At 59.0% G+C, this 22,959-nt stretch overlaps 7 protein-coding genes across 7 annotated transcripts; all 7 read left to right on the forward strand.

The window, feature by feature from the left end:
* Positions 1–206: 206 nt before the first annotated feature.
* On the forward strand, positions 207–662 carry JKF63_04228 (uncharacterized protein; the record flags this gene model as incomplete). The annotated part of the gene is made up of 1 exon (XM_067900221.1): positions 207–662. The coding sequence occupies one exon, from the start codon at positions 207–209 to the stop codon at positions 660–662; it is 456 nt and encodes a 151-aa protein (XP_067756405.1).
* A 1,120-nt stretch (positions 663–1,782) lies between these two features.
* On the forward strand, positions 1,783–2,238 carry JKF63_04229 (uncharacterized protein; the record flags this gene model as incomplete). Its single annotated transcript, XM_067900222.1, has 1 exon — positions 1,783–2,238. One exon carries the CDS (start codon positions 1,783–1,785, stop codon positions 2,236–2,238), a length of 456 nt encoding a protein of 151 aa, XP_067756406.1.
* A 1,132-nt stretch (positions 2,239–3,370) lies between these two features.
* JKF63_04230 (uncharacterized protein) lies at positions 3,371–3,826 on the forward strand (the record flags this gene model as incomplete). Its single annotated transcript, XM_067900223.1, has 1 exon — positions 3,371–3,826. One exon carries the CDS (start codon positions 3,371–3,373, stop codon positions 3,824–3,826), a length of 456 nt encoding a protein of 151 aa, XP_067756407.1.
* Positions 3,827–5,555: 1,729 nt separating this feature from the next.
* On the forward strand, positions 5,556–6,557 carry JKF63_04231 (uncharacterized protein; the record flags this gene model as incomplete). Its single annotated transcript, XM_067900224.1, has 1 exon — positions 5,556–6,557. The coding sequence occupies one exon, from the start codon at positions 5,556–5,558 to the stop codon at positions 6,555–6,557; it is 1,002 nt and encodes a 333-aa protein (XP_067756408.1).
* A 1,201-nt stretch (positions 6,558–7,758) lies between these two features.
* JKF63_04232 (uncharacterized protein) lies at positions 7,759–16,005 on the forward strand (the record flags this gene model as incomplete). The annotated part of the gene is made up of 1 exon (XM_067900225.1): positions 7,759–16,005. One exon carries the CDS (start codon positions 7,759–7,761, stop codon positions 16,003–16,005), a length of 8,247 nt encoding a protein of 2,748 aa, XP_067756409.1.
* A 1,034-nt stretch (positions 16,006–17,039) lies between these two features.
* On the forward strand, positions 17,040–17,903 carry JKF63_04233 (uncharacterized protein; the record flags this gene model as incomplete). The annotated part of the gene is made up of 1 exon (XM_067900226.1): positions 17,040–17,903. One exon carries the CDS (start codon positions 17,040–17,042, stop codon positions 17,901–17,903), a length of 864 nt encoding a protein of 287 aa, XP_067756410.1.
* Positions 17,904–19,394: 1,491 nt separating this feature from the next.
* Positions 19,395–21,239, forward strand: JKF63_04234 (uncharacterized protein; the record flags this gene model as incomplete). The annotated part of the gene is made up of 1 exon (XM_067900227.1): positions 19,395–21,239. The coding sequence occupies one exon, from the start codon at positions 19,395–19,397 to the stop codon at positions 21,237–21,239; it is 1,845 nt and encodes a 614-aa protein (XP_067756411.1).
* Between the last annotated feature and the right edge of the window lie 1,720 nt (positions 21,240–22,959).

A 22,959-nucleotide genomic window follows, 5' to 3' on the forward strand; every position in this document is an offset into this window, starting at 1 on the left:
TGGCTTGAAGGGTGGCCGAGATGCGTGGTTGTGCGTATGGATGGGAACCAGGAGTAGCACCGTTGCGGAACACGACCCGTTGATCTATCGGCGGACTTGCTCTTGGGAGACATGCGGCTGTGTTGCTGTTGTTGGCGTTGTTGCTGTGTGTGAGTGCTGTGCCCGCCGCGCATTCAAGGTCCCTTGGCGGCGATTATATACCCTCAATGCTGTTTCACAGGATACCCAGCGTGGCCAGAACTGCTGCTGTGCCAGGACAGCGAAAACACAGTCGAAGTGCTATTTGCCTCCATCATTTCGCCTGCACCTGTGCTGTCCGAGAGAGCGGTGCGTGCGTGCGCGCTGTCAACGCACTATTGCTTCCGCTGCTGCGTGTCGATGCGCAGCGGGATCCTGAGGTGCGTGAGATGTGCTGCGCGTGTGCGCAAATGCGAATGTGCGTGACTGCTGCGAACGGGGCAATCCGAGGTGCACGTAGCTTGCACCCGCTCGCGGGACTCGGTGCCGTGGTGCGACCTTCTGGTAGCGCCGGAGAGCCGTTTGCGGTGCATGCGGTGCGTGCTGGTTTGTGGTGCTGCTGCGTGTTTGCGGAGGAGGCGCGTGATGATGCTGCAGAATCTGAGTGTACCTTTCTTGAGCGTGCGCTTGTGCGCACGCGGTGAGATGACGTATTCTCGCTGTGGCTTGCGCAGCGTGCGCTGGCCGAGACTGATGCCCCCCCGTCCGCGCGTGTGTGCGTGTGTGTGTGTGTGTATGTTGTGGGCGTGGGTGTCGGACTGCGCGCAGCCTAGGAAACCAGTGCATGCGAACTCTTGTGCTGCTCTGGTGCCGAAACTGCGCAAGAGCTGTACTGGTCGTGGTGGTTGCGGCGGTGCATTGGGCTGCTGTGACGGTGTGTGTGTATGTGTGTGTGTGTGTGTGCTGCGTCAGCGCACGCACCAGCCGCGCGCAGTTGACATTGGTTGCGCATCCGGCCTTGTCGTGTCGCGAGAGGCGCCAGCGTTGCTGTGGCGGCGCGTGGCGCGTTGTGTGTGTCTATGTGTGTGTCTGTGTGTGCTGCAATCAGCGCGCTCCGTGGGTGAGGCAGCGGACTCTACTATACTTGGTGCCGTACACTGCGCCTCAATCGGGCTCGCGAGACGTGCTGCTGCTGCTGTTGTTTTGTTGTGTGCGCGCGCGCCGACCGCTGCATGATGCGAAAATCGAGGCATTTGTATGAACCCGAATTTATGATTTGAGCTCCGTGTACTCAAAGCTACCTACATACTATACACGGGACTGAGCGCTCGACGGTCTGGTGCTGCATCTGGTGGTTGCGACTGTGTGACTGTGTGACTGTGTTTGACTGTGTGTGTGTGGCGCGTGCATGCATGATGGCATTACGATTTAATTATACACCCGAGGCGCGCACAGCGCCGCGGACGAGAACCGGAATGACTGACTGTGCACGCCGCTGCCTCTGCCTCTGCCTCTGCCTCTGCCGCGTGTGTGCGTGTGCGCTGCACCAGTCTACCTTCCTCCCACCCACACGCGGTGTCGGCTGCGGCCGTCCACTGCTGCTGTGTGTGTGTGTTTGTGGCTTGAAGGGTGGCCGAGATGCGTGGTTGTGCGTATGGATGGGAACCAGGAGTAGCACCGTTGCGGAACACGACCCGTTGATCTATCGGCGGACTTGCTCTTGGGAGACATGCGGCTGTGTTGCTGTTGTTGGCGTTGTTGCTGTGTGTGAGTGCTGTGCCCGCCGCGCATTCAAGGTCCCTTGGCGGCGATTATATACCCTCAATGCTGTTTCACAGGATACCCAGCGTGGCCAGAACTGCTGCTGTGCCAGGACAGCGAAAACACAGTCGAAGTGCTATTTGCCTCCATCATTTCGCCTGCACCTGTGCTGTCCGAGAGAGCGGTGCGTGCGTGCGCGCTGTCAACGCACTATTGCTTCCGCTGCTGCGTGTCGATGCGCAGCGGGATCCTGAGGTGCGTGAGATGTGCTGCGCGTGTGCGCAAATGCGAATGTGCGTGACTGCTGCGAACGGGGCAATCCGAGGTGCACGTAGCTTGCACCCGCTCGCGGGACTCGGTGCCGTGGTGCGACCTTCTGGTAGCGCCGGAGAGCCGTTTGCGGTGCATGCGGTGCGTGCTGGTTTGTGGTGCTGCTGCGTGTTTGCGGAGGAGGCGCGTGATGATGCTGCAGAATCTGAGTGTACCTTTCTTGAGCGTGCGCTTGTGCGCACGCGGTGAGATGACGTATTCTCGCTGTGGCTTGCGCAGCGTGCGCTGGCCGAGACTGATGCCCCCCCGTCCGCGCGTGTGTGCGTGTGTGTGTGTGTGTATGTTGTGGGCGTGGGTGTCGGACTGCGCGCAGCCTAGGAAACCAGTGCATGCGAACTCTTGTGCTGCTCTGGTGCCGAAACTGCGCAAGAGCTGTACTGGTCGTGGTGGTTGCGGCGGTGCATTGGGCTGCTGTGACGGTGTGTGTGTATGTGTGTGTGTGTGTGTGCTGCGTCAGCGCACGCACCAGCCGCGCGCAGTTGACATTGGTTGCGCATCCGGCCTTGTCGTGTCGCGAGAGGCGCCAGCGTTGCTGTGGCGGCGCGTGGCGCGTTGTGTGTGTCTATGTGTGTGTCTGTGTGTGTGTCTGTGTGTGCTGCAATCAGCGCGCTCCGTGGGTGAGGCAGCGGACTCTACTATACTTGGTGCCGTACACTGCGCCTCAATCGGGCTCGCGAGACGTGCTGCTGCTGCTGTTGTTTTGTTGTGTGCGCGCGCGCCGACCGCTGCATGATGCGAAAATCGAGGCATTTGTATGAACCCGAATTTATGATTTGAGCTCCGTGTACTCAAAGCTACCTACATACTATACACGGGACTGAGCGCTCGACGGTCTGGTGCTGCATCTGGTGGTTGCGACTGTGTGACTGTGTGACTGTGTTTGACTGTGTGTGTGTGGCGCGTGCATGCATGATGGCATTACGATTTAATTATACACCCGAGGCGCGCACAGCGCCGCGGACGAGAACCGGAATGACTGACTGTGCACGCCGCTGCCTCTGCCTCTGCCTCTGCCTCTGCCGCGTGTGTGCGTGTGCGCTGCACCAGTCTACCTTCCTCCCACCCACACGCGGTGTCGGCTGCGGCCGTCCACTGCTGCTGTGTGTGTGTGTTTGTGGCTTGAAGGGTGGCCGAGATGCGTGGTTGTGCGTATGGATGGGAACCAGGAGTAGCACCGTTGCGGAACACGACCCGTTGATCTATCGGCGGACTTGCTCTTGGGAGACATGCGGCTGTGCTGCTGTTGTTGGCGTTGTTGCTGTGTGTGAGTGCTGTGCCCGCCGCGCATTCAAGGTCCCTTGGCGGCGATTATATACCCTCAATGCTGTTTCACAGGATACCCAGCGTGGCCAGAACTGCTGCTGTGCCAGGACAGCGAAAACACAGTCGAAGTGCTATTTGCCTCCATCATTTCGCCTGCACCTGTGCTGTCCGAGAGAGCGGTGCGTGCGTGCGCGCTGTCAACGCACTATTGCTTCCGCTGCTGCGTGTCGATGCGCAGCGGGATCCTGAGGTGCGTGAGATGTGCTGCGCGTGTGCGCAAATGCGAATGTGCGTGACTGCTGCGAACGGGGCAATCCGAGGTGCACGTAGCTTGCACCCGCTCGCGGGACTCGGTGCCGTGGTGCGACCTTCTGGTAGCGCCGGAGAGCCGTTTGCGGTGCATGCGGTGCGTGCTGGTTTGTGGTGCTGCTGCATGTTTGCGGAGGAGGCGCGTGATGATGCTGCAGAATCTGAGTGTACCTTTCTTGAGCGTGCGCTTGTGCGCACGCGGTGAGATGACGTATTCTCGCTGTGGCTTGCGCAGCGTGCGCTGACCGAGACTGATGCCCCCCCGTCCGCGCGTGTGTGCGTGTGTGTGTGTGTGTATGTTGTGGGCGTGGGTGTCGGACTGCGCGCAGCCTAGGAAACCAGTGCATGCGAACTCTTGTGCTGCTCTGGTGCCGAAACTGCGCAAGAGCTGTACTGGTCGTGGTGGTTGCGGCGGTGCATTGGGCTGCTGTGACGGTGTGTGTGTATGTGTGTGTGTGTGTGTGCTGCGTCAGCGCACGCACCAGCCGCGCGCAGTTGACATTGGTTGCGCATCCGGCCTTGTCGTGTCGCGAGAGACGCCAGCGTTGCTGCGGCTGCGGTGCATGTGGAGGAAGAAACAAGTGGGATATACATTAACTCTTTAATCGACGCGGACGAAGTCCTACGCACACATGCACCACTGGAAAGCCATCGCATTGTTCTAGCAGACGTGGAGATAAGTTGCGAGCATGGAGTTGAGGGGCGGCGAGGGGTCGTCGTATCAGTGAGCGCCGTGGGGACGAGTGAGGCGAGAGATTGGAGGGGAATTCAGCGTCGGTTTTCTGGGGTCCCCTCACAGCGGTCTGGTCTTCTCACTCCGTTGGTCTCTTGATGGGTCGTGGTCCGGCCATCCCGCGGTGCTCCTCTCTGCTCTTTTCGACTTGTGGGGTTTTGGTGAAAGAGATCTCTTTTCCTGTTGCGCAGTGTGCCGTAGCTCTGCCTGTGCGCATATCCCGGTTCCATCGCGTGCGCGCGGGCTTCCTTCTCTGTTCTGCTCCTTCGTGTTTCCCCTACCCTCAGTGCTTTTCTCTGTTCGAAGCGGTGGATCAGCGAACGTGCACACATCGGGGAGGGGTGCGTGGAGTGATTCAAAGCGGGTTTCCCTTTGCCTTTACAAGCAGCGCGCAGCGCTTTGGTGGTCGAAGGAGGAAGGGGGAGAAGAAGGGGAGGAAGGGGAGGGGGCAAGCTTATGTTTGCGCGACCGCCAAAGCATGCTGTTTTTATTGTCTCCCGTCTTTCTGGCTCGCCTGAGCGGCAAATCGAGAAACTGTTGTGAGGTGTCCCATAAGAGACCGTGATGGAAAAAAGTGTCTGCAGGTTGTACAGGCGACTTCAAAGGAAAGGGAAACGCAAAGGTAGAGGCAGGGAGAAGGGAGGGGGGCGCTGGGGACTCTGCTGAGCCTCTCACCTCAAAGTTTGAGTGCGTCCGTGTGCCACATCTGCGTTGCAATAGTTGGTTTGTGCTGGCTCCCCCCTTTCTCTCGATATAGAAGTTTCTCTGGTGTTTCACAGCGTAGAGAGGGGACCCTGCCCCGCTCACTGCGGCTGCACCCCCCCCCCTCCCCCACCACTACACACCACCACACACCGTCCCGCGACTCCGCCCATTTTTTTCCATGTGCTTTCCATCTTCCCGTATGCTTTGGATCTCTGTGTGTGTGTGTTTTCGTGTCTCACTTTCCTTCTGGCGTGGATGGGGGATGCACATGGGGCTTTTCTTTTTCTCTCCACACACCTCCATCTTTACCCTCCATTCCCCGTCTCTTCCCCCTTCCACCACATACATATCTTCTTTGCACATCAATACGCCAGTCCCCACATCCTCTGCACCGTGTGTGCTGCTCATATCCCTCGCCACCTCTCCCCCAGCGTGCATTTCTGTCGCTGTTAGTCGATCTCCGAGTCAGGCTGCGAGAGGCGGAGGACAATTCGTGATGAGTCGTCGCCAGCATGGCAGGCTCAAGTCTGCCAACCCAGAAGAGCAGCTGCGCCAGGAAGCGGCTGTCTTCCTCTCCCCTGAGGTAGAGCAGGAGCTAGCGAGTATTCTGCAGCGCCGTGAGAGTACCGAAAGGGAGCTGGAGCGCTTGGATATGGAGGTGTACGACTTGGAGAGCTCATATCTCAAGCACTGTGTGTCGTATGGCGGCTCTCTATTCGACGGCTTTGGTCTGGAGCGCCACGCCAACGCACACCGCAATTCCGTGTCTGTCCTCACCCCACTCACGACCTCTTCCTCTTCGATTGGTGGGGGCGGTAGCGCCTTTCCGCCGCACCACTGTGGCCCCACTGCCGATAGTGCGCCGTGCTCTCCAATGCACCCCACCGCTGCCAACGACGAACACTCTCGCACGTATCGTATCCTATCCAGCTGTTTCAGCGTCGGCGGGGGTAGCGGTAGAAGCAACTGCACCACGGCCGCAGATCTAGCCACTGACTCCCACTCTCCCGGGTCGCTGACACCCCTCGCCAATGTAACATTATCCACTGCTGCCGCTGGTTCCGAGACCGCCTTCCAGGTTGCTAGCAAAGGGTCGACTGCGCCCGCTTTTAATTATCGCATACATTTTTTCAGTCCCAGCGAGCGCGTGTTTTCGGCGTGCTCTGTCGGGGCGCTGAGTCGTGTGGAGGTTGCCAAGTCGATCCTCGCCGGTTCGAAGGGTGTGTCAACTTGTTCGACGTGGTCGACAGCCGCCACTGCGGTAGGGCGCGGTGGAGGCCTGGGGAAGCGCGGTCGGCGTGGCAGTAATGAGGAGGAGGGTCTTAGAGGTAAAAGAGGTGGCGCCGCATCGCACTCGAGCGCATTTGACCGACAGCCCAAAGCACCACCGCGACAGCATCAGCGGTACGCGAGGGAAGAGGTGGTCGACTACGCCGATGACGGGGTCGCAGAGAACGGCAGCGGTGACCGGTACCGGCGTCGTCGCCTCGCCGAGTAGCTGAGAAACGGCGTTGTAAACTATTTTAGCTCTTTTTGTTCTTGAGAAAGGCGATTTGTGATTGCGTGGTCATGTGGGCCTTGCCGCTTCACAACTCGTGCGAGGTGTTGGCCACATACCAAACGGCGGGTGGAGGGATAGCTGTAAAGTCTCTACATCAGCCGAGACGCCAGCAGCCCGGGTAGTGCGGCTGAGCTTTCGATTGCGTTTCTTTTTCCTTGTACTTCCACACTCACTACCCCCTCTCCGTCCTCCCCATTCGGCTCTTCAGAGCATTGATATTGGTGACGGTTACCCTTCTACGTAAACCCACTGACAAGCCCCCCCCCCTACACATGCTTCTCGGTCAAGTGAGATGCACTCACGGACCCCACCAGCTCTTAGGTTGACGATATATCCAGTGAACAGCGACCGTGTTAGTGACACGGTGCCCTACCTCCCCACGCCCATCCATCACATCCTGTCTCTCTCTCTCTCTCTCTCTCCCCTATTGTCTCTGGCATTCTTTATGGCGTACGCCTCGGATGGACATCTCCGACCCACTCCTTCACACACGGACTTACACGTCTCAACATAACTGTGTCCTTCCCCACCTCTCTTCTTCGATCGCTCTCTCAAGCGAGTGCAACACTGTGTAACCGCTTAGCGCACTTCTTTTTCGTTTAACTATTTCACTCTCGGTCTCAACTCTCTCCATCCTTCGCGTGTACAAGCAGGGGCTACGCCACTGCGGAGGGAGACTGGGAGCCACATCAAGTCGGGCGGGTTGCGACCAACAGACACAGAGATACACACGCCCACAAATAATCACACACACACACACACACACACGCAGGGACATCCATCGCTGTATAGTTGAAGGCGCACACGCGGGACGGCACAGACAAAAAAGGACAAAAAAATAACGGTTTAAGGCAAAAGGAGAGTTGAAGAGGAGAAAGGTTTCAAAAGGCGATCAGGGGGGGGGTCCGCACTCTAACAGTTTTAACACACGCTGGCCCACATTTTCTTTTTTTTTTTTCGCCGTCTCTCTCTCTCTCGGTCTCTCGGTCTCACTTTGTTCGCCTCTGTCTTCATGCGTCAAAAAAGGGGCCTCCTTTTTTAAAACACCCACATCTACACCCACATTTGAAAGCAACGCCTCCATTTTCTTGGAAGTGTACACCGCGGTAGAGCCCAGTTCCGTGTCTGGACGACAAAGATGACGTCTCAGCTTGCCTCGCAGCTGCAGCGGCTGCAGCAGCGCCCGGATGACAGTCGTCACCGTCTCGCCAAGTCGTTCCTGTTCAGCACGCAGGATGCGCAGGGCTTTTCGCGGGAGCAAATTCATCAGCTGGCGCTGAATGGCTTGCAAACACTGACCGCGATGGACAACCGCTTCCACCCCTTCATCCAGGACCTCTTCGACGTCAAGCGTGTCCGCCGAGAGCGCTCATTGTTGACAACCACAGAGGACTCGACTCTACGCGCCCGCCTCGAGCACTTACTCACGCTCCTTAGTCCTCACCTCTTCCTCACGGCGGCGCAGCAGGTGTTCGAGTTCCTGGTGCGTGTGTACGAGGTCCACATCTATGACGTCGCGTCCGTGCTCCGCGCCTTCCTACCGTATCACGACCACAATATCTTCGCCCGTGCACTGCTTCTGCTCGACCTGCGCGACACTGGGTTCGATTTTCTCGCTACAAATCAGCTTCGTGGCGCCCCACTACTGCGGGAGCATCTTGTCTTGGCGTGTGCCGAGAGTCGAAAGGCCGCCAGGCTCGTCTGCCTTACGGTTGCGATGCCATTCCGGTACGAGGTTCGCCATCACGCCGCGAACGCTCTCTTTGCCAGTGTTGTGACGCAGTTGGCGACACACAGGGACGCGGAGGCGCTCTGGCGTACTTTCCTGCCCTTTGTACTCGAGCTGCTCTCTGGCGCCGTTTCTGGCGCCGAGGAGTCGAAGCGTGCACAGCAGGGCGACAATGCCCGCGGCAGGAGCAGCCGCGTGTCGATGGAGTCTATGGCCACGGCATTGGTCATCTTGGCTGCTTGGTCTGCTCAGGTGCGCTTCTCTAGTGGCATGCTGGTCACCCTTCTGAAACCGATCATTCGTTACATCACGACAGCGGCCTTCGCAGCAGCCGGTGAGGGTTACCATGGCAGTCACACCACAACCTACCTGCCACTGGGCGACTTGCTTGCCCTGCTGGAGATTGTGGTATCCACACAGCACCACGCCCTCACAGATGTCTCCGTGTCGCCGCTCATTCAGACGCTGTTTACGTTGCCGTGGCGCACCTTAGCTTCGCAGCTCCCAGTTGCTCAGACCACGGAGGTGGTGGCAGGCCCCAACGGTGCGCCGACCACGTCACCGCGCCACAGTGCTCTTCTCGCCATGCTACTGCAGACTGCGCTGGAGCGCCTGAGCAGCACCTCAGAGGTGCGCCTGCTGCCTTCCGACATTGCCGAATTTCTAACGTGTGCAGCGGAGGATCTGCCTCTTTCGAACACCATGGCCGTTCGCTACCTGCGTGTGCTCATGACTACAGAGGCGAGCGCCAACTCGACAGGCGCGGAGGGCGGTGCCTTGACACCGACTTTGGAGGGAGGCTGCGGCCCATCGTTTCACCACCGCGTTATCGCGGCGCTTGAGCGTCGCTACGCCATCGTCTTCGACGGCGTACTTTCAGAGGTGCTTACGCACTCTGGGACGGCGGCGGCCGCTACCGCGTTTCTCACTCGTCACTTCCGCGACACCCGGTTCAGCATGGTCGAGGTCGGGAGCACGCTCTCCGGGGCGAGCGAGTCCCTGCCTCTCTTCGCCTGTCTGCTTCACACGGTGCCTGAGGTTCGCGCCCTCGCTGCCAAGACGCTGCAGGGCATGTCCACCGCGCAGCTGCTGAGTGGTGCAAGCACGACAGGCGACAGTGGTCATTCCCTCATGGACCTCCTGACGCATGCCATCACTTATGAGCACAGCTGCACTGCAGCCGAATCTTTTGTAGCCACCGCTGCAGCGGTGATGGAGCGGCTTGTGGCTCAGTGGTCCGGCACGGAAGCACTGGAGTGCGACGAGCTTGGCTACCGCGCCGCGTGTCAGTTGTTGCGTTCTCTTTACTCTATGGTCTTGGCGTGGTCGCCTTCGGCCGCCTCCGCCGCGACGGTAAGCGTAGTGGCACGGGCTGAGGCGCAACGCCGCGTGGTGCTGCCTTTTGTGACTACTCTCCTGCAGCCGGCCTTACTCCTGTGGACGAGAGGGGCCAGCGCCACGGCGTTGGCTGCCAAGGAATTCCGTTCAGTAGTGCTCTATCACGCAACTCTGCTGTACGCACAGTGGGCGGGAGGGGCTCCTTTGGAATCCACGCCCATACCAGATGAGGACGTTGCACTGACTGCGCAGGTGTCAAGTGAACTCGTGATGACGTTGGAGGCTGGTTGTGGGGGCTCAGGCACCCTCGCCTCGCTTCTCCGCGTCGCTTCGGCATCTGCGGAGGGGCAGGGTCTCGCGACAGCAGGGAAGGACCGACAGCAGGGTGGCGGCCGTGGCGTAGTCGCAGCTGATTTGGGCTCGGAGGAGGAGGAGGAGGAGGAAGAAAAACAGCAGCAAGCGCAGGCAAGTGGTGGTGGGCGCCACTTCCGCGGCATGACGGGCGCTCGCGCAGCAGTTTTCATGAACCTTCTTCTGTGTGATGATCTACTGGAGGCCATACACGCCGAGGCGCAGCGGCGTTTGCCTGATGCTTTTGTCGTCGCACGCGCAGCGGTGCGTGAGTCCTCTACGACCCTTTCCAGCGCTGCGCCCGGTGATGTGGAGGTCGTCGTCGCCCTTGCCGCCGCGCTGCTGCCGAGGGTTGGAGCAGGAGCGCCCGCCGAAGCCCTCGATACGGTGTCTGCACTCTTGACTTTCTTGCATGGTTGTGACACAGCACGCGACGCTGCCGACTCAGAAGCCACCACAGTCACCAGTGCCACTTCCGATGCAGCCGCTGCGGGGTATCTGGATATCGTTTATGCAGCTCTCCTAGACAGCGACAGCCAGCGCCGCGTTGCTCAGACGGGCCGTGGAGCCGTGGACACGGCTACGACAGCGCGTGCGAAGGTCTACGAGGTGCCTCTTGTTCTGCTGGTCGGTGTCGTGTTGCGTGCGGCGCTAACGCGGACGCTGGGTACGGGGGCTGCAGCGCCCCTGAGCACCTCCGCATCGCTTGTGCTGCGACTGTGTCAAGGCCTCGGCACCGTCAGTACCGCACTACCAAGTATCACGACGCAGCCAGACGCCTTGGCGCCGGCGTATCTGCAGCTGCTCAACAACGTGACTGCGGTGGCGACGAGCAGCGGCGTCGCTGCGTTGCACCAGGTCGATTGGTACGCACTCGTAGCAGACGCTGTGTTTGGTTCAGCAGCCCAAAACGAAGGGAGCGGTGTTCCTTGTGCGAGGCCCAGCACTCTCGCTGCCCTGGCACTCGTGCTATTTCTCCCGCTCCGCGCCCCCTCTGCGCAACGTTTGACACAGCTGCGCGCGCTGCAGGATGCCGCTCTCACGGCCGGAGCACGCCCGAGCAATGTCCGAAGAGCCGCGCACAGGTTGACTGGAGCGCAAGTGATTCTTGCTGCCGCTATGGGCTCGCAGCTCCAGAAGGGGGGGGCCGCCTCGTCCACCTCGTCGTCACTGTGCTCCGTGACGGCTTTGAGTTGCCTGATCGAATGTATGGCTGTGGAGGAGCGCCAGTATCAGCTTACTCCTAGTGCCGCTGCACTCATCTGCACGTTGCTAACGCTGCACAATGGTGGGGATGGGGGTCCACCGACCTACGTCGTGCCAGCTGGATTGGCGCACCGTATCATTCGCTACTTCTTCCGAAGCCACTACAGCCTCAGCGGCGAGCATGCGCGTGCCGGCTCTTCTAGTGGGTTGCCAGCGTCGTCTGCTTTTGTCATGACACCACAACAGGTCTGCCTGATTGAGGCCATGTTACCGCGCCTCGAGGAGGTGCTTTGCACCACAGGGAGCGTGGGCACTTCTTCTTCGTCCTCGTCTCGTACAGTCACTGCGGATGCGGCCGACTTGGTCGATGCCGTCTGCGCTCGCCTGTATCTTTGGGGGAAGGCGAACGAGAAGGGGGGGGATGACATGGTCGCTGGTAATGCTTCTGTGCGGCTGGTTGAGCTGCTCCTGAAACACCCGTATGTGCATGTGCACCACGACGGCGGTGCCCGCCCTGTGTACCGCTACGCGCTGGCCGCGCTGGCTGTCGGGCTGAGCTGCGGCTTGGAGGACCGTAAGGCGGCCCATCCGACCATCTTCACCAAGTCGAGGAGGACAACTTCCAAAGCGGCCTCTGGCAAGGGTGAGTACGCCATGTCGGCCGAGTACCAGCGGCTGGTGGCCGCGCGGCTGCAGCCGGTCATGCTACATGCAATGGATGTCATTGGCACCGATGTGGCTCAACTGTGTGTGGGGACACTGGGCGGCTACGAGTATTTCTTTCTACCTCTCGTCGCCTCTCTAGAGAGCGCTACTGCCTTTGCTGATGGTCGTCCGTCGATGAGCGCCGACCGCGGGGCCGCACGTGAGGATGTTGCAATGCTGCTAAAGCGTGTGCACGAGTTGCTTGAAACAGTGGCACCGTCGACCGCCGCAGCTGTTGGCGAGACGCCGCCCTCGATCCTCGAGGGAGTAACCGATTGTGCTGATGAGGAGGGGGGCGCGGCATCCGCCTCAGCTCAGCACTGGCGGCCACCAGCGTGGACAGCCGTCACGAGCCCAATCACATTCGCAGACGCACAGCGCTTACTACGCCTTCCATCTGTGTGCGCTGTAAAGTGGACTCTGGGCCCTCTGAGCCACGAAAGCCTGCGCCTCCTCCGCGTACTGCTCCGTGTGCTGCCCACTATTGTCGTAGACGCCGACGACGACGACGAGAGCATCTATGCTTTGGTGATGGAATGCATGGAGCTGTACCCCCTTCAAGGGATGGATGCACTCCTGCGTCACGCTGCCGCGTCGGCTGTTGCGGATGATGTGGCAACGCTGCCGCGCGTCCAGCAGCTGCGTCTCGGCGCTCGGGGCTCACTTCAAGCTGAAGGTGTGCTGCGGTTTGTGGAGGCCCTCGTGCAGGCCTGCATGGATCAGACTTGGCTGTTGTCAGAGAAGGTGGCCAACGGCGCCCATTTAATCAGGAGCCGGCTGCTGCGCGATTTGATGGTTCTCATGGCGCGCGTGCTCGTTGATGACAACCCCGAAGACGGCGGCGCTGCAAGGGGTGAAGACGCATCTGCCACTTTTCCGAAGCACACCGAGTCCGGCGCCGACGCGGCCAAGCGGCGTCAGAACGAGTTGCACTTCCACGTGGACACCATCGCCGCGCTCCTGCGGGCAACTGCGCCGCTTTTGAGGGTGCCAACCGGTGGGGCTGTAGCGGCATCAACTGCCCACACCAGCACAACGGAAAGCAGTACGTACTTGCACATACCGCTTGTCTCGCTCCTCATCAAGCTGGAGCCCTTCGACAACACGGAGGCTCTCGGGTTTCGCAGCGCGCGCGAGGTATGCCAGGAGATCTTGACGAGTTTTGACATACGCATGCAGGTGCAGTGCCTGGGGCAGCTGATGCGCCTTGTTGCCGACCCGTCGGCGCAGCTCAGCTGCAGCACCACTGCAAAAGACGACCGCAGTGCAACGGGTGAAGATGATGAGCAGCGACTGCAGTCTTTGTTCCGCCGCATGGCGAAGCCCAATCAAGTGATCAACCGCCAGGAGACAATCATGCACCTCGTCAACCTGACGGTGAAGTCTGACGTTTTCCTTGAGCCTTTTCTGGCCCTGCAGCGCCACGCCCGCTCCAGCCAACCGAGCCGCGCTGCGCAGAAACGACGCCAACAGCAGGGTCATAAAAATAATGGTGCAGAGGGCAAGACGGAAGAGAGGGAGAGTGACAAGGACGACGACGACGACGACACTGAAGAGAAGGCGGAGGGCGCGGTGCAGCGCGAGGATGGTGGCTGCATGGAGCTCCTTGTTAGCGCGCTGGAGCTTTTTGCGCACTACCACGATCTGCACGAGGCTACACGCAGTGATGCCACATCGGAAGCGGCTGAGGCAGCGGAGGCAGAGGCGTACACCTCGTTGCTAGAGCTGCTTGCCGGCAACACGCTTGCTTGTGTGCTGGCAGGCATCAATGAGCCAACTTTTGTGGTTTGCCAGCAGCGCCTCCTTGAGGACAGGCGGGCAGCACTGCACAAGATCGGGCTGGAGGTGCTGTTGGATCGTCTGCACCACTCCTTGCCGACGCTGGAGAACGTAGTGTCCGATGAAGAGATGGAGGCGCATCGTCGCCGTCTGCGTGACCCGCGGCAGCGTCTTTCTCTGGTTGATTTGGTGCGCATAAAGGCTCGTCCCCTTACAACGAAGCGGTCTTTCCAGCTCTATCCACTGCTGGTGGCGGAGATCAAGTCCAACCTTGCACAGTTCCACACCGCATTGCAGGAAGCCAGTGCTGCAGGTGAGCTACTTACAAGGGCGCAGCTCGGCATCGCGGCAGTGGAGGAGCTCATCCGGATTGTCAGCAGTGGTGGCAGCCTGCAGTCTGAAAAGACGTTGCTCAACGCCAACCGCAGCAAGCGTGTGACGGAGGCAGCGCTTGTAAAACTGTTTGGCAACCGCCATCGTGTCAACGAGGTTCATGAGCTAGTCGATCTGATCTGTAATCACTGGATGCCGCTGCTGAGCCGCTGCGAGATGCGGTTGCGCTCTCGCTCTCGCACGAGTCAGCCCAGCACGGGCGACCGTGTGCTTCATCCGACAAATGCATCGTACCCGGGCGCTGAAGAAAACGTCTTGGGTTGCATGACGTGTCTTGTCACGGCGCTGGCGACCGTCACGCAAGTGATGGGGACAGCTTTCTCATCCACGCACTGCCTCAACCTTCTGCACACGCTCGTGTCAGCTGGCGTGTACCAGGTTGTGGAGATGCCCGGTGTCGTGTCCTGCAGCGAAGCTGGAGCGCTTCTTCGCCACAGTACTCTGTCCGCGTTGATTCGCTGCTTCCCCGCATGCTGGCAGATGACCCAGCCATACCTGCCATCCATGCTGTTCATCGCGACGCACCTTAGGAACGTGACAGACGCAGAATCGCATTACCTCTGTGCCGAGATGTTGGCGGTGTTGGAGGCGGTGATGGAGCCGCAACTGCTCCTGGGCGCTGGCACGAGTTGTCTGCAGGGTTTCCCGTACCTCAATGGGGCGGTTGTTCCAGCATCTGAGCAGCATCAGCTGGCAAACCTCGCGGCTGAGGCATCTGCGTCGGCCAGCGACTCGGAAAAGGCGAGGAAGGGCGCTGTGCGTGTGCGGCACATCCGTGCGCAGGCGCACACGCACTCCTTCTCCCTCTTTTTCACCTGTGTCGAGCGCCGTGTCGAGAACATGAGCAAGGAAGAGCTGCTGCACATGCCAATGCTCACAGAGGGCACAACTCCTCAGCAGAACGTCTGGCTGGCTGCCTTTCAGTCCCTCGCCAGTGCGCCATCGGTGCCGTCTAGCGAGGCGGTGATGCCGTTGCTGCAGGCCTTCACCGTCTTCTTGCTAAAGTTTAAGGCGAAGCAAAGCGTTCGCTTGCTGCGAATTGTGGCGGACTGGGCCTTTGCGGAGTCGAGCGGTGGCGTGGCCGGGGTGTCGCGCAAGCGTGCAAGCGGCCACGATGGCTCGGACAGCGACGCGGCTGAGGAGGAGCACAGCGGCCGCGGCCACGACGGCACGGCGCAGTCCATTTCGCGTGTGGTGCTGCAGTCTTGGATTGTTTTCTTTGCCCTCAGCAACCATCTGCTCGATAAGCTTGGCTCTATCTTGGACTTCGCCTTCCATATTTTTCTTCCCCACGCCGTCACTGCCCTGCGCACGTACTGTGCGACGGCGGCAACAGCGTCCAAGGCGACGGACTCGCTTGTTGCGTTAGTGCTGGAGGGCGCCCTCGAGTGCATGCGCAAGATGGCTCTGGCGCAGACTCCAGGACCGGACCACGACTACAGCATTCAGGTCAACGTGTATTTTGCTAACGCCGATGTCTTCCCGAGTGTGATGCCGGCGCTGGTGCATCAGCTGCACAATCTACAGTACCTGGAAGACAGCCAGCACGACTACCGCTTTCGTGTGGAGCACAACGTCATTCCGGCTATCCGCGCCTTCATGGCCTGCCTGGGCTCTAGCAAGCTACAAAGCAAGACTCAGGCGGAGGTGGTACGGGCCTTGCGTCACCCCAGCCGCCACGTGCGGCGTGAGGCTCTCATTTGTCTTGACGGCATCTATGCCGACGGTGGTGACGAGTTGGCGTCGCGGCTCATGGCGGAGATGTTGCCGGCGGTCGTCGAGCTCACCGAAGACCGCGACGACGCCGTGGTTGAACAAGCGCGTAAGCTCTGCAACAACCTCTCGCACATGACTGGGCAGGACGTCCTTTACGCGATGTCATAGTCGCTTGCTACGTTGTACCCAAGCAAAGTCTTCCTCGGCATCGACACGAAATCCCCTTTCCTTCTCTCACCCCCCCCCTGGTCTATAAGGCACTGACATGTCTCTTCGTGAAGCTTCTTTTTATATAGTTTGCGCTCCCATCTCTCGTCTCTTGTCGTTTGTCTGTCTTTTCTGTGTGTGTGTGTGTGTGCGTGTCTTTGGGTATATCGTAACGGTGAACTCGTCTAAGTATTAACGCAGTTTTGCTAACATCTCTCTTTTTTCTTGTTTGGCGATCATAACTCTCATCTTTTTCCTTCGTTCTTTGTGATCCACGACGTTACAACATACATATAGGCCGACACTCTGTAGTAGTCACTTCCAAGGCGTCACACCCCCACACATCGACGGGTGGACACACTCCATGTTGCTGCTTGCAATGAGGTCACGCGTCTCTCTCTTTCTCTTGATGCCAGTGTGTTCTGGTCACACTCGGTGTCTACGGAGAAAGACGCGTCATTCGCCAGGAGACGCCTTCCCTCGCCGTGTAGTGGTGTGTGTAGTTGTGTGGGTCCTCCGCCGCCGCCGCCGCCGCAGCGCCACCATCGTTCTCTCTACTCCCAACGCCGATTTGACGACGACCACCGCTACTTTTACTGCATTCGCGCAAACAATCCTCCTCCCCCTCCTCCCCCTCCCCTCCCCCTCCCCCTCCTCCTCCTTCTCCTCCCCTCCTCCTCCCCCTCCTCCCCCTCTTCCTCCTCCTCCCCCTCCCCCTCCCCTTCCCCACATTCTACCAAGCAGGGCTGACGTTATTTCGCCATAACTCGAGGCGGCACTTCATCATCACCATCATCATGTGCGTGCTTTCGACTCCCTCCTCCATCTTTTCATCATCATCATCATTTTCCGTGCTTTGACCGCTGCTCGGTGCGCCCCGATCACTCGCCCATTCTCGGGGTTCTCATTGCACTTCACTGGCTGTATCAAGCCATGTTACAGCCATTTAGGTATCGCCTTGTTTTTCCTCTCCCCCCTTTTTTCTCATTCTTCCCATGTCAGCGCATGTGAGGCGGGCACGCCACGCACCCAAGACGCTGGCCTCCCTCAAAAAAAATAAAACACCCAGTAAGGCGCCGCCTCTGAGGAAATCCGTGTCTGCCTCCCCGAAGCGCCGTGCAAAGGGGGGGGTCTCAGGACATGTGCGCAACACCAACTGGATGCGGCTGTACTTGCGCACTGTCCCCACTCCACTGGGGCCGTTTTCGCTCTATGTGGACGCTGACGGTGCTGTGCGCTGCTGTGGATGGCAGCGCAGCGCGCCAGGTGACGTCGCCGCCCTTCACATGGAGGCGCAGGAGGTGTGCGCCAGGTTGGAGTCTCGCTGGTACAAGGGCATCGCTGTGACGACAGCGGGCGTGTGGGCCGACGGAGCCGACGTGGCACCGGGGATCCCCGGAGAGCGTGCGGTGGCGCTCTTGACGGCTTATTTCAATCCTTTGACAGAGAGGGTGGGACGACCAGAGGAGTTGGAACGCCTCTTGCTGCAGGTGCCGATCGTCTACCCGCCGACCACCGCTTTCAGAGCACAGGCCTGGGAGACGCTGCGCCGATCCGTCCCTTCCGGTCAGACCATTTCTTATAAGGGCCTAGGAGTCCTTGTGAACAAAGCGCTGAAGCGGCCTGCCTCGGCCGCAGTGGCACCACGCGCGATCGGGATGACGATGGGGGCCAATCCCATACCCGTCATCGTGCCTTGCCATCGTGTCTTATCGTCAACGAGCTCGCTACACGGTTACGGGCTCGGACTGCGTTTCAAAGTGTGGCTGCTGCGGCACGAGCAGGCAGACGTTTCCGCCGACAAGCTGCGTGTAGGCGAGGAGGAGAACGCGGTGAGCACCGCAGCTTCTCGCCGTTGATGCCCCTCGCCAAGGCAAACGCACTGGGGCTAAGCAGGCACAGTGGCCTCCCTCCCTCCCTCCTCCTCCCAGTCACCGTTCCCTCCGCTTCGAATCCGCAGGAGAAAAAAAAGAAGAATAGCGCGCGTATCTCTTTTTCTTTGGAGAGGGGGAGAGGGAGGAGCTCACGGCAAGCGGCCAGCACACGTACACAGACCCCCAAACAAGTAAATCGCATTCCCCCGTGTATTTGCTTTAGAAGCAGCCCTCTCAACGTCCAAAGACGGATGTGAACTGGGGAAGGTTGTGAAGTGCGGTAGAACCACTAGGCGTCCGTGGCTCATGAGGGTAAGAAGATCGCCGAAGAGGCCCCCACCTCACTCTCTTTCTGTCTTGGTTAGTGTGTGTGTGTGTGTGTGTGTGTGCGCGCGCGTGCTTTTTATCGCTTCCACTTGGTTACGATGTGACAGCGGCCCATATGATGTGAATCTGGCCGTTGGGCCATCACAGAGGCTTTGCGTCCGCTTAGTGAGGAGGCCAGACGGCCCCTCATCCTCCCCGGTCAAGGCGTAGGCACTTGTGGTGTTGACAAGGTGGAGTTCTGGCCGCATGGAGCTGCTAGATGGGCATCTTGATTCTATCGTCTGCAGGGTACTCTTGAAAGGCGTTGTGTCTGGCCGACACGCGACAGCGAACGCGTCTGTACCACCCACGCGATGGCGGAAGCGGCGCCATGACTAAAGTGTGGTTCATTCAGCCCTCACTGGTCACTGATGGGTGTGGGGATGGGGCTGAGCTGCGCCCCAGAGATGGACCACTTGGTGACGAGCGCGTCAGCAGCGGCTAATGAGCGATTCCTGAAGCGAGAGGGACCCGCAGAATTCAAGGTCGATTCTGTCTTCAGACGGGACGCATCCGGGGTTCCCGAAACGCGTGTCTACTGCGGCTTCGCACCACGCGACAGGTCCCTGGACAGACCAAGAAAGGGTGTGCTCAGGGGTGACGAGAGAGTCTTGGGCGTTTGGCTTCTATGCTCTATGGGTGAATAGTCCCATCGAACAAGCAGATGCAGCACCACACCTTTTGTTCATTGCTTTTCTTTTTCCCTCGCTCGCTTGAGTTGCTATCGAGTGACGGCGTCGTAATCCCCCCCCCCCCCTTCGCGCTACGGTGGCCACACTATTTAGTCGTCTTGGCTCCCTCTCTCTTTTGTTCTCCCTCAATGTTCACCTTTTTTTTGCTCCCCCCTTTTTGCCCTTCTGCCCTTTTTGCCCTCCCCCCCACCCTCCCGTGCGCACGCATCTGTAAAAGATTCCTCCCATCGAAGAAACGTGGGTGCCGCACGGAGACAACACGTAAACACCTGGGGAAGACGTGCAAAAGGAGGGGGTACTGCCCCTGGAGAAGGCAAGCCGATTGCGCGCACGTGCGATGACTGCGTTCGCCACTCTTCCCTGTTTGCGTGATCGTGTGTGTTGTATAAGAAGCAGATAAGGTGGGCTAACCGGGGGAATGCCTGCGCCTCGCGTCACTCCGGACGGACGCGCTAGTGCTCCGGCTGTTGGCTTTACAGTGCACCTGGTCTGTCCCGACTGTGGGAAGGCGTTCACGGGGAATTCCAGTACGAGCGGTGTTCGCAGCAACTACCGCCGTCACCTCCTCACCCACACTGGTGAGCGGCCCTTCCCGTGCAGCTATTGCCACCAACGCTTCACCACAAAACCAAACCTCCGCCGGCATGTGAGGTCGCTTCATCCGTGCCAGGCGACCCCGTCTACCCAGGTACGCCACCCGAATGGCGCAGAGACCGCAGGGGATGCGATGGCCGCCTCACCCCCACCACTGCCAGAGATGCATCTCCCTCCCTCCATCACGGCAAGCCTGACCGAACTTGCGTCCACTGGCAGCACAGCAGCAGCGGCTGTCGTTAACCCTGGCCCGTCCTGCTCTTCGCCCTCTTTGCCTCAACCAGTGGACCCTGTCGTTTTCACATGTGAGGACTGTGAATTGGAGACCAGCAGCCGCGCCAAACTTCGCCGACACAAGCGGTACTACTGCCCCTTCCGGGACAACATATTCGCTGACCCGGTGACGGACGCCCTGCGCCTGTATAGCACGCACCACCACCAGCAGCAGCAACAGAGGGATCATCGACAACGTTACACCAGCGCCAACAACAGCGGTGATAGCGATGAGGCGAACTCCGCGGAAGAAGGCATGTGCAACGACGGTGAGGGCGTTTCGTTTGTGAGTGAGGGCGTCAGACGACGGAGGCGCACGATGGGTCCGTCGCTAGCGCTGACAGAGGCGGAGAGGAACTACCTTGCTCACGTCGCAGAACGAAGTGGCTTGAAGTTCGTCGAGGATGCGTATGCGAGTGATGGCAGTCTAGATGACGGCCCCGATAGCGGCATGTTCTCGGAGGCCTCTTCCTTGTCAACATCAAGTCAATCTTCCTCTATGACGACGAGGCCTCTGGTTCCACCGCATACGCGCTGTCCTGCAAAAAAGAGTGGTGCGTTGCTGTCACCGAAGCGCACACCGCTCCACGGATCTCTCCCGTCTCCATACTCGTCTCTTGACAGGCGGCTGTTGAGCAGTCCACAAACTGCTGCTGGTGCTGCGTCGCCGGTTGCTCTGTCCAACACGTCTCGACTCCTCCGCCACGCGGTCCGAGCCGGGTGCCCATTGGACTCGGACAGCGGCACTCAAAGGAGCACCACCGGGGCGCAGGATGCCGGGGACGACGAGGATGACGACGTCTTCGAGGTGTTCGCTTCAGAGGGGCTCTTGCGCCTTCACCACCACCGCCGGGGCAGCGGACATCGGCGTGAGCGCCACATTTTGCAAAAGCGGCTGCGTGCGCAGGAGGGGGCGCTGATGACATTGGCCACGGACTCGCCGTATCGACGATCCCACAAACCGCGTCCAGACCACGCAGGCGTGGTGGGGGGCAGGGATGATGCCGCTGTAGGAGAGACGAAATCTGCATGCCCCCAAACGGCTGTCTCGGACAACAGTGCAGACACCAGCCCCCCCACACCTGCAGCTTCCTATGCCTACTTGGGGCCTTCTCAGTCGCTTCTCACTCCGCATGTGGTGGCTCAGGCAGAGAGTCTTCTCGTCGCTAACTGGCGTCACCCACAACGCGGCAAGCTCAACGCTGCAAACGCATTTGTATGCCCATACTGCGCAGACTTTACAACGTTTGCCAGCCAGCGCGGGTTGCGGGCACATTCGATGCGGGTGCACGCCGACAAAATGGCCACGGCGCGCGCGAGCGTCGCGGAGATACAGGCCGCACAGGCTGAAGGGTGTCGTCGTGAGGAGGCAGCAGAAAACGGGGTACTTCCCTGAGTAACCACAAAGAGACCCCGTGACGCGAGGCTTGCCAGGATGCACGTTGAGCTTATCGATACTCGGCACTACACCTGTGTGTTTCTTATTCACAAGAATATACTCTTGCGCTGTAATGAGCACGGATCTCGGCCTTCACTTCCTTATGCACGCGTGATCAAATCGTGTAGACAACGGCGTGGTGTTACGCGACCCCGTCGTTTCAAGCTGTTGTCTACGCTACCAAGCACAGCGAGAGACTTTCCCGAACTGGGAAACAAAAGACCTCCCCTCCCCCTTCCCCCCTCTCCAGGTCTGCGAACTTGTCGTTGGGTAATGTGGGCATCCAAGCAAGCTGAGCGAGATGACCGATGTCTCCTTTGCCTCTTTGTTTTTTCTTCTCCCTCAGCGAGGGACTGAGATGAGCACCCCGCGACCGGAACCGGCACCCCATCAAGAGCGTAGCGTTGGCTTCATCTGGCGTGAGGACGACGGTGAAGGGCGAGAGAGAGAGAGGGGGGGGGGAGCGCAAGTGGCCAGAGAGTTGAGTCCTCACCTTTTCAACGGCTTCGTACTTTAGTTCATCTCGACTCTCCTTTCTTTCTCTCTCTGAATTGTTCGTCGTTATGACTTCTGTATTCTTCGCTACCGTCTCTGCTCGGAGGCCTTTTTATGCACGATTCCGCGCGTGAGGGCGGTCTCTCTCTCTTTGCGATACCTTTTAGCTGTTTTGCCACACGATCGCCGCCCCAGCCAGCACTCAGACTGCCCGTGTCTCGATTTGGTTTATGCTCAGCCGCAGTCTCTCTTGCTGTGTGCGTGTGGGCTCTCTGCTTGGGACTCGTCATTCGAAGTTGTGATTGCAAGCCAAACGAAAAGGTCTTGACGTGAGATGGAGGGTTCTCTGATGCATGGCTCCAAATGATCGGATACATCTCCAGGAACCACCGAGGAGGTTTATGTTAAGACTCAACGTTCACTGCAGTCACACATGCGTGCTCCCCTGCATGTGCGCTATGTGATTGCCAATATGCATCTTTCCTTCCCTCCTCCCCTTTATTTCTTGCATTCTCCTCCCCCCCCCCACGCACACACACACACACACATATATATATATACACCTTCATCCACCACACGCCAAACATTTATACCTATACGCTCACCCATGTATAGTGCAACCTCCCATCACATTACACCACAGTTCAGTGTGTGAGCTGCGCAACACCGAAACCATCAAAGCATTCCTCACATCAAAGCGCGCCGAACTCACTCACACGGACTCTCTCTGACAGACATATATATATATATACATATATATTTATATATATATATTTTGTAACAACTCTACACACGACAAAAGGTAGTCTGTTTTCTTAGTCACATCGGTGTGTGCATACATATATATATATATATATGTATATTTCCGCGCAAGTGTGTGCAGGCGGATCCGTAGTGTTGATTGGTTTTTGGCGTGCGCTTGTGTGAGCCTCTCTCTTTTTGGCGTGCGCTGCAAACAAAAAAAAAACAACAACCCCAAAGGGGGAGGTAGCTGTGAGCTCGGTGACTCGATCATTGTAGCGCGTGGCTTTCTGCGATAGTTCACCTGTCCGTTGCATCTACACACCCCTCGCAGCATTCTCCCCCCCCCCTTCACACACACACACACACACACACGCACACCTCTTTCTTCTTTGTATTTTCCTCTTTTTTTTTTTGTTCGCTGCTTTGCTTTTTGCTGTTC

This window comes from Porcisia hertigi, chromosome 26, assembly GCF_017918235.1.
Source record: "Porcisia hertigi strain C119 chromosome 26, whole genome shotgun sequence".
Lineage (NCBI taxonomy): Eukaryota > Euglenozoa > Kinetoplastea > Trypanosomatida > Trypanosomatidae > Porcisia > Porcisia hertigi.